The sequence below is a fragment of the Neopelma chrysocephalum genome, unplaced genomic scaffold (genome assembly GCF_003984885.1).
Source record: "Neopelma chrysocephalum unplaced genomic scaffold, ASM398488v2 Primary Assembly neopelma1_96936, whole genome shotgun sequence".
Classification (NCBI taxonomy): Eukaryota; Metazoa; Chordata; class Aves; order Passeriformes; family Pipridae; genus Neopelma; species Neopelma chrysocephalum.
Genome location: NW_020925579.1, coordinates 2526561 through 2536599, shown reverse-complemented (window position 1 = coordinate 2536599; position 10039 = coordinate 2526561). Strand labels below are relative to the sequence as shown.

Genomic DNA, 10039 nt, shown 5'->3' with positions numbered 1-10039 from the left:
CTCGAGATGAGAATCATAGGGCTAGCAACATCCGTCTCTGTCTTCGGACGTTCAGCTTCTCCTACGCGTTGCCTTCCAGAAACTCAGGTGCCTGTGGTCAGGCGTAGAAATGTGGAGCTCAGCTGGAGGTCTGCCCGAGCCGCTCGGGCGGGCAGTGCAGGCTGCAGGGTAGGGCAGAACCTGCTTTACCGCAGGTGGCCGAGGCGTACAGGCGGCTCCGCGCAGTCCGGGGCACCCCTTGGGCGGGGGCTCCGCCGGACGGGGAGGGGCTGGGCGGGGGCTGCCCCTGCGGCCGCCGCCGTTGCTCCGCGCCCCGCCTTTCCTGCCCTCCCGCCCGCCGCCGTCCTTAGTTGTCGGGGTCGCGAGAGGCGCAGCGCTGGTGTTGCCCTCCTGCTTGGCTGCACGGCGAGGTGAGGCGGCCGGGCCGGGGGGCGCCGGGGTTTGAGGGTCCCCGGGCCGCGGCTCTGCCCCGGTGGGGGATCGGTGGCTCCCTCGCGGTGTGTGCTGGGGGCGCCGCCGGCGCTGATGCTGGCGAGGGGCGGCCCGGGCGGGTTCCGTCCCGCGGGAAATTCCCTCTCGCCGCCGGTTTTGCCTGCGGAGGTACTGGGCCGGCTTGCCGAGGCTTAGCTGGCGTGCGTACCTGACACTGATAGCATTTAATTATGTTGCATTTCTTGTTTCTTCAGACAGCCTTCCCTCTTCAGTCCTTTTCTATATCGAGAAGCGTCTCGCACCAGAAACATTTCTGAATGTTGGTAGCGGAGGTAGAAATAGCAATGTCAGAAAGGGCGCAACAATGCAGGTGTGCGATAATCATCTCCCGGCTGCCCTTCCCGGGGAGCGCCGGACTCGGTGGACTTCCCGCGGTCTCTCGCAGCCAGGGCTGTGACCTGGGACTATTCACCCTTGTCCGCCGAGGTAGCCCTGCGGCAGCCTGCTCACCGCTTTCTCTTCCCCTGGGCAGAGCTGTGGAGATCTTACCCCTGCTTGTGGGGACTGACGGCTTTTCACAAGTTCGTGCCTCCAGAAGCCTTCCTGCTTTTGCTTGAAAAAAGCAAAAGCACCTTCTCAGAAACTTTGGATTGTCTGTTGGGTACACAGTGAAGGTTTGGTTTGTCTTCTGCACCCAGGAGGTTTGCCTTGCTTTGCTTTATTGGATCCCTTGTCAGTTTGAAGATGGGAGGAGTTGATCAGGTTTTTAATTAATCTTGCTCTTTAGTTGATTCTTTTTGAACAACCTTACATCTTAACAGCACTTTGCTCTTAATGAACTATTTGTAATGTTGATAGGTTTTTTTCTCCTTGGGGAGATCTACATTTTTTACAGTGAAACTGTATGTGTAGTATTGCTGTGGTGGGGAAATGGTAGCGATTGAGTGGGTTTCCTAATCTTTGTTTAAGATAAGTGGGTGTCCTATTAATTGTGATACTAAGATCCCAAGTAGTTCGTGTTGTATGGAAAAAATACTGGCAACAAAATATTTTCCTAAAAAGAATTAAACAGTATGACTAACTGTTGAGATAGTTCTGGTGTATAAGTTTGCTTGTTTAACTTTGTTTTCATACACAGTATTTTCAGGTGGTGGTACTGTTTTTTCCAAGTACACATAGGCAGCATGTCCAGAAACTTTGTGTGGATATTTTAGAAGATTTTGTCGAGTTATCTTTGGTTACCTAATCTCTGTCATTAGAATAGATACCTACCTTAAACCTCTAGCATCTGTTTTGCCACACACCTGTTTGAGAACTCCCTTTAATCAGATAAAGGGCATTGAGGGTGTTTGGTTATTAATTTCTTGTAAAGTTGTAATTTGGAAGAAGAGGTACTTCTTGAGCTGAAAAATAATTAGTGGACAAGTGGTAACAGTTACCCCCCTTTGAAAGGATAGTGCTTTTTTAGTGTTTTCACAGTTTTCTGATCTGTTACTTCTAGTTTAAAACGTATTAGAAAAGGAAGACATAAGATCTGAATTGATTATCAAATGGTTATTCCTGAGCAGGATCAGAGTGCAGTTGCTGAAAGTGTTGTGGTGAAAATGCCCTTCCTTTCCTGTTCCTGTGAAAAGTGTGAGTGATAATTTGGGTAAACAGTAATTCAGTGACTTTCTGTGGCACCCTTGTTTAATTTTTTTTTTTTTTTTTTTTTTTTTTTTTTTTGGTGGTTGGCACTTGAAAGTGAGCCAGTCATCCAAAGTATGGGAATTTGAATAGTGGCTGTTGCTGAATGTTTCAGGGTGTGGTTTTTTTCCCCCTGCAGTTTGTAAGTCCCTGTGAAAGGCTTGAGTTCAGTATACAAACTTTAAATCTCTGTTGGAAAAACAGTGTTGCTGCAGAGGATGGTAAGACGTCTGTATGCTGTGTTTTGTGACTGTGTGTGCAAGATTGAAAGCATAAAGGTTGCTGCTAGCTGTGACTGGTTCTCACCATGTAGCTGTGAATAGTGGTACTTGGGAGTAAGATCTCATTGTGAGTGAGAACCAACAACTCCATTTCTCTTTTGAGGATAATAATTACTGTATATTAACCATTTATAAAACTAAAATGAAAAGGTTTTGGCTGATTTTTGTCACCACTCCATTTCCACCCACCCGCAAACTATCATCTCTTTTTTTGGAAGACTGGACAGCCAAATGTTTGCTCTCTAATTCACTTTTTAAAGAATTTTTTATTTTTACAGTTTTATTTCACTTTTTTTTCCTTAATAAAACCCAGTTTGTAGTACCTTGTAGTCTGATTTAGCTGTGTCTCGGTGTAACTAAGTTGTTAATGGAAGAGATTTTGATTAGCTTGCTTGGTTAATCCAGTATATTTTTATTCAAGCAGTCAGACATAGGAATTTCATGACAATATGTGAAAAAAGGCAATTTCTTCCAGAGCGTCACTGGGAAATTGGAGAGGAACCTGCAAAAGATGGGAATAGCACCATTGGATGGCACCATGTGGGGGGCCCTTAATGAGAGGAGATTTCCTCATCCTGGGCTGGTCTGGTCGGGATGGGGTTGTGTGTCCTCTGTGCTGTGCGTTAGCCCCGTTAGCCCACAGGGCTTTTTCTAAGACTTTGTCCTTCTTCCGAGTTCCAAGTACTCAGATCTCCAAGAAGGTGTGTCTTTACTTTTCAGTGGCCGCTTCAGCTGCGCTTGGTCTTTAGATGCTGCCCTGGCTTACGCTGGCTTTGTACCATGAAATGACTGGGTGGTGGAGGAGGAGGTTGGTAGGCAGGTACACTGGTAAGGGATAAGGGACTCCTTTTGCTTCCCTGCTCGCTGTGTGCCTATTGGATTTTTCACCTTTTCCAGTTGTTGCTTGGCAGGTCTTAAAGAAGTACACAGAGCTGGACCCTGTAGCAGAGACTTGGCTTTTCATCTTGGAGCCCGAAATGCACCATTTTGCTCTGTCTTTACTTCTAAAGCCTTAGTCTTGAGATTTGTTCAGTGAGGTTGTTACTTATCTGTAGTGGAAGACTGCTCGATACCAGCTATCATACTTCAGCTGAGTCCAGTAAAAGAAGGAATTGCTCAGACTGATAGTGTATTAGTGTGGGAAGTAAAAGTATGCTATGTGTTGATTTACACGAATATCTTAGAGTCTAAAATATCTCCCTCTTGATGAAGCATCACTATGTTGGCAAAGCAGGATGAAATCTGCTGTTCAGAAGTCAGGAATTTTATGCATGTACTCATTTTTATATCTGTTGTGGACACTGGTGAAAGATGGATTCCTTCATGTTCGGTAAAATTGTTTTTTCACCCATAAAATCAGAAACTTATTTTAATTTCAACTGAAATAACTGTGCCAGGACAGATGTTTCCTGGAAAACAGCATGTGCAAACACATTTTCATGTAAATGTACTTACTGAGCTGATTTGCTTATCTCTTCTTCAAAATACATGGGTGCATGTATCCATGACAGAAAGTTAAACAGTTTTTATTTTAAACTGATGATAGAAGGAATATCAGTATTGCAACTGAGGTGAAGTTTTGGGTCTGCTATTCAAATGGAAGATCCTTCTGTGTGTTTCATCTCTTTCCTCTTCCTTTTGCCTTTCCTTCTGTTCAGTATAAAAAGGTATTCCTGATTAACATAAATTATTTAAAGACAAACAACATTGGATTTTCTAGAAAGAGCAAAGTCAAAAATGCTTTAGTGAAATCAGCACTTTCTTGCCTGTTTGTTTTTAATAGCTGAAAACAGCAGAAAAGGTGCTGATGCTGCCAGAATTGTGTACTCTCTCTGTGTATTGGCATTTCTTTAATGTGGTTTTGTGCCTGTGCCTTAAGCTGCATGGTGAACAAATCATTCTTCCTTTGAACAGTATAGTTGCTTTACCTCTGAAATTTTTTGAGGTAAACAACTAGTCCCATATATTTATCCAGTAGGTAAATTCCAGTGCAAGTTGTTAATGTGGACTACTTTCTCTATTTCTGTCAGCAGTAAGGAGTATACCAATTATGTTATTCAAGGAACATTTGGAATGGTGTATTATGTCTTGCAGTGCTGTGTTTAGTAATTTTTCTGTGTTCTCAAATATACCAACTAATACTCTTACAGGAAAGAACAGGATACAAATGATTTCATAACAGGTTCTGATACACCTTTTTTGAAATATAGTATTTTATTCTGGTTATGCAGAGGCAAATCAGTTCTCTTGTTCTTAGCTAATGTGATGGTGCTGATCATCCCCTTTGTCCACCTCTCTTTCTACTCTGGAGATCTATGGTTCTTGGTTTTCAGGGATCCTGTGTAAGGCAAGATGGCTTTGTACTTCTCAGGCACTCATTTTAGGAAGGCACAGCAGGAGAATAGTCCATGCAAGATGTATGTGTTTCTGCAGTTCTTGACTTTCTGCTGAAAACTTGTGCATGTCTCTGTGTGTTTGTTTTACTTTGCTGCATCTATATTTTTTTCTTTACAAAAAACCCCCCACATAGTTCTTTTGCATGCCTTTGCTTTTTAGTGTTGACCTTACCTCATCTCTGTGTGGCCCTGTGGGTGTCCACTGGAGCTGTGCTGCATGTGTCTGTTACCTCCTTGGCTGAGGTTTCTTTAGGCAAGAAACTCAAGTCTGGGGTGTTAGACCTGTGCAGCTATGCATACTTTTTTTGGATTGTTTTGTGGGGTGTTTGTGTGATTGCATGTGTGTATACAAAGACAACATTCTCAGGAAGCTGCGTTTTACTCTTAGAACTCTCTGTATTCTCCATTCCCAAATACAAATTCACAGACTTTTCAAATGAACACATAGATTTGAAACTCTTGTGAGTCTGGCAGTATTGTGCACTTCCTGCCGAGAAAAGAAGACAGATTATATCTTGAATGCAAGAGGCAATTTTGCAGGGTATGCATGTGCATGCTTAGGTATATATGAGCTGTTGAAGGACTTAAATGCTGGAGATACAGTAAAATCAGCATTTCTGGTACCTGCTAACTGCTGGCATCACTTTCTTCCCCTGTGTTTACAGTGCATGTTTACATGTAAATCCTTTGAGAGTTGCTACCATTTAATAACTTTTAATTGAAACCTGTGCATTGCATCTGTAGGGAAGAAGTTGGTTTACTTAAGAGCATCATCTTGAGAGACTGTACAATATGTTAGTAATAGATGTACCCATTTTATATTTAACTAGTGTCTTGTGATGCATCTGTATTTGCTGTCTGTCTGATCTTCTGTGCTCATTTTTGCTGGCTTTTGTCTGCAGGAATGCAGAAAGAAAAAAGTTAATCTCAGTTTACAAGGGAGCAATCTACTAGAAGCTGTGACTGAGATTCGCGGTGGAGTTTTAGGATTCATTGATCTAGGTGCCATTATGCTTATTAGGACCAGGTTTTAGCACATAAAAAAATAAGTATGGCCTGTTAGAATATAGAGAATTGCAGTTGCCCTTTGCCCCTGCTTGTCTTTTAAGATGTGCTGTTTCATAGGAATAACATAAGTCTCAATAGCAACCAGTAGTACCCCTGGTACTGCTCATTCATTAAAGCAGGTTATTTATTTTAGAAACGTTATTTATTTTCTGTTAGAAGCAAAGTAAGCAGCTGAGGATCAAAACAGAGAACACTTAATACAATTTAGCATTGAAATCAATGCTGTGTCTGCTAATATTTTTATTTATTTTTATTTTTAGATTATCCTTCAAATAGTTTGGTTCAATCTGACTTATTTATTTACAAGCTTAGAGCAAAGAAGTTAAAAGTGTTATCAGATGAAGTAACTTGGAGCAAAGAAGTTAAAAGTGTTATCAGATGAAGTAACTTGGAGCAAAGAAGTTAAAAGTGTTATCAGATGAAGTAACTTGAAACTGCCTAATTCTAGGAAGCAAAGTGCAAATTACTCCTCAAACAGCAAAACTAAGTTAATTTTCTCGCTAAATTAGGTAACAAGGAATCTGTCCTCTCTCTGTAGACCAGTGTTGTCTCATTAACTTTTTGGGTGGAATGTATGATAAAAGAAAGGCTGGTTTGTTCTGTTTATTGCAGATTTTCATTATATTGTTAGGTGTACTCAAGACATTCCCCTCAAGACCATGTGAAGCTTTATGTACAAGCTAATAGTGTGTGATGGCCTTTCTTTGTCTTTCAGATGGAAATACCTAGATAGTATACCTTCCTTGCTAGGTGTATGACCATCAGCTGAGAGCTATTGCATTATTGCTAAGAAAATTTTTTTGTGTGTATAAAATGGCTGTAGTGGAGGATGTAATATAATGTGTCATTTTTAATTTGCAGGTTTCCACACTGTTGTGGTTCTTTGGATTTGTTTTTTTTCTTGGAAATGGTAGGTCTAGGAAGCAGCTGCCGAGGGATGAAGTCTTCACCGCTCCTCATGGCTGCACTTGTGGCGTGCATCATTGTTTTGGCTTTCAATTACTGGATTGCAAGTTCTCGCAGCATGGATCTGCAGGTAACTTTGCTTTTGCTCTGCATGTTGTTTTGTACTCTCATGGTTAATAAACATAGTTCACAAGAAGGATGCTTCCCTTGCATATGGCAAGCCAGGAGCTTCAGGTTGTTTTAGGAACTTTAACAAATATTGTATTTGTTGCTTTTTAGTAGTGGGAGATGGGGGTAATGGGATGAATGCCTATTTGTAGGTGAGAGGGACGCAAAACTTGAAGACCTGTGTGTATATTACTTCTGCTCACACAAAGCATTCGGCTATCTTATGCTGTTTCAGTTTAAAGATATGGCAAATGCCATCCTCTGTTTTTTCTTCTTAACTGTACATTGAGACTGGCAGTCTGTTTTAATGGGAATGGGTTTTTGCAATTTGCTCAGCTGTCGTGGTTTCACTGCAGTTGCTAATGAAGCCCCATGCAGTTGCTCATCACTCCCCCCCCCCACCAGGATCAGGGAGAGAATCAGAAGGGTATAAGCTGGAGAACTTGTGGCCTGAGATAAAGACAGTTTAATAGGGAAAGCAAAAGCCACACATGCAAGCAGACCAAAACAAAGAATTAATCCACTGCTTCCCCACATCAGGCAGGGTTTCAGCTGTCTCCAGGAGAGAGGGCCTCATCATGTGTAACAGTTACCTGGGAAGACAAATGCCATCACTCCAAATGTTTCCCTCCACCTTCTTCTTCTTCTTCCCCGCACTCTATATACTGTGCGTGATGTCAATGGTCTGGAATATCCCTTTGGTCAGTTTGGGTCACCTGTCCCAGCTGTATGTTCTCCCAGCCTCCCACATACCCCCAGCTTCCTCGCCAGTGAGGCAGTATGAAAAGCAGAAAAGGCCTTGGCTCTGTGTAAGCCCTGCTCAGCAATAACAAAAACATCAACCCTGTGTTCAGCACAAATCCAAAACATAGCTCCATACTAGCCATTGTGAAGAAAGTTAACTCTATCTCAGCCAAAACTAGCACACTCGTCTCCCTAGATTTGTTCTCTTACGTGACCCATAAGATTGTATGTGTGATGGATAAATCGAGACTATCAAATTTGGATTGCAAGGAACAAACTAATTTATTAAAGAACGCAAATAAGCAAATGGCTAGCCAGGCGTCCAGAGGAACCTCCCCGTTCCTGCCGCGGACCGCAAGGGAAAAACAACAAGCAGCGCTTTTTATACCCCCAGAAACCCCCTCCCCCAGAGTCATGTCATTAGTCCATTGGCTTAGGGTTCGCGGGCTGAATGCTGCTTGGTCCCCCCTTCGCGGGCTTGTTTGGGGTTGGTTTTCCTTTCGCGGGCCTGCTCCGGGTTGGTTCCTCTTTTCGCAGGCTTGCTGTTGCTGAGGGTCTCGGCAGACAATCCAGTGGGTAACGGTCTCTGGGGCCGTGCCGATGGAAATTTCGACTGGGTAACGGTCGTCCAAGCCGACCCTCGTTGTTGTTCTCCTGCATTTGCTTCCATCTTGGATTTTTGTTAGTCCCTTAAAAACAGGCATTTCTAGCAGCAAACATCATCATGACAAATCATAGTTGCGTTGTGGTTAGTGATTCCGCAGCGTGATAATTCATGTGGTTAGCCATTGCGCAATACAACTTGTGATTTCAACAGGACAAACAGTATAACTAAAGTGCTTAACATAACCTCATAACCACTCTTACTTGATCTGCAAATTTATTGATCAAATTACCTATGACAGTATGTATACTTTCCCACAAAGTACAAGGAAATCTAGGTTGTTCAGTGTCTAAAAATCTGTATTTGTGTTTCCTAGTAGCCCTTCTAAAGGAGGACACAAAACTCACATGGAATAATTACCTGCTATTTTTCTAATGGTAACTATAGTTTTTGTGGCTGTTGAGCTTGTGTTTTAGTCTTTTCTAGAGCATTTATTCTGAAGTAGGCTGTGTGAATCAAGTTTCTGCTTTGTGACAATTTGTGCAGGATGGATTTTTTTTTTCCTTTATTTTTAGCAAGCAAACCTAAAAGGGAACAGCCTGGTGTCATACTTGTTCTAAAAAACCAAGTGGAATTTTTTTTCTTTCCCTTTCATCCTTATGAAAGAGGGATGTTGAACAAGGGAGAGGGAGGTTGGTTCTTTTGGCTGGGGTGATTGACAGACACAAAAGAACTAACTAGCAGGCCTGCATTCCAAGATGGTGGCCCTCCTAAGACTGTGGAGAGGGGTGATGAGTTTTTTTTGTTCTTCTCTCCTCGGAAACGGGAGGCACTTCACTTTTACCTTAACTCAGGCAAGGTGTGTGTTGGAGTGGTCCAGGGTTCGCTTTGTTTTTCGGCCTGATCATCTGGCTGTTTTCTGGCCCCGGCTTGCCTCCGTTTTTCCTGCGCCGTGCTCTGCCCCCAGCCCAGATCTGCTTGGATTTCATCGGAGAGGCTTGACCCATCTGCAGTGGAACTTTCGGGGGAGGAGGTCGCCTTTTCCTTCCTCTGCTCCCATGTTTGGCAGCAGCTTTTGCCCATTGATGAAGTGGGGGAAATTCTGGCCACAGCCAGCGTGAGTTTTGTGGGAAGAACCCCCTTTTTCCCCTTTTCCCTGTCCCCTTCTCAGTGTGTTTGGGGGAGATCTCCATTTTCAGCTTCTCCCACACACCGGGGCCGCACGTGGCGACTGCCAGAGCCAAACAGCGCCCCCTGCTGACCAACGCCGAGCAACTGCAGCCTCTGCTCCTCCAGTGATCCCACAGCGCCCCCTGCTGATCGTGGTTAGAATTGCGCCAAAAAGCAAAAAGAACTGAACTGTTTCCCTTTTTGAAGGGGATTTTTGGGTACAGGATTATTGTTTGGTTGTTTTTGTGTTCTTTTGTTGCTCTGCCAATACACATATATCCTTTAATAAAGGGCTTTTATTTTTCCTTTCTCCATACTTCCTCAATTGGAGCCTCTTAATTTTGGATTTACAATTGCTCAGAAAGAGGAGTTTGGTTTTCCTCATAACTCATCCTCCATAGCAAAACACTTCAGTCTCATTAAACTGAGACACCTGGTAATGACTGATGAGAGATCCCCCCAGATTTTACCAGTGAATTTGTGTCCTCTTTGTAACTGAGCCGAATTTTAGTACTGAGTTGACAGCTGAAGGAGTTAAACTCTTGTTTCACCTCAGAGTGGGCACTGTTCGAACAGGACACTTG

The 10039-nt window shown here is 43.2% G+C and overlaps 1 protein-coding gene across 5 annotated transcripts in view; it reads left to right on the top strand.

The window, feature by feature from the left end:
• Positions 1 to 304: 304 nt before the first annotated feature.
• Positions 305 to 10039, top strand: part of GOLM1 (golgi membrane protein 1) — a 35164-nt gene continuing 25429 nt past the window's right edge. Inside the window, exons 1-3 of one of the 5 annotated variants that reach the window (XM_027670833.1) lie at positions 313 to 410; positions 5698 to 5797; positions 6725 to 6899. In XM_027670833.1, coding sequence (XP_027526634.1) covers positions 6771 to 6899 — 129 coding nt within the window. In that variant the 5' untranslated portion in view covers positions 313 to 410; positions 5698 to 5797; positions 6725 to 6770. Of the gene's footprint in view, positions 411 to 686; positions 765 to 3961; positions 5798 to 6724; positions 6900 to 10039 lie in introns of those variants that run through there. The other 4 variants (XM_027670834.1, XM_027670835.1, XM_027670836.1 and 1 more) reach the window with 4 other exon arrangements.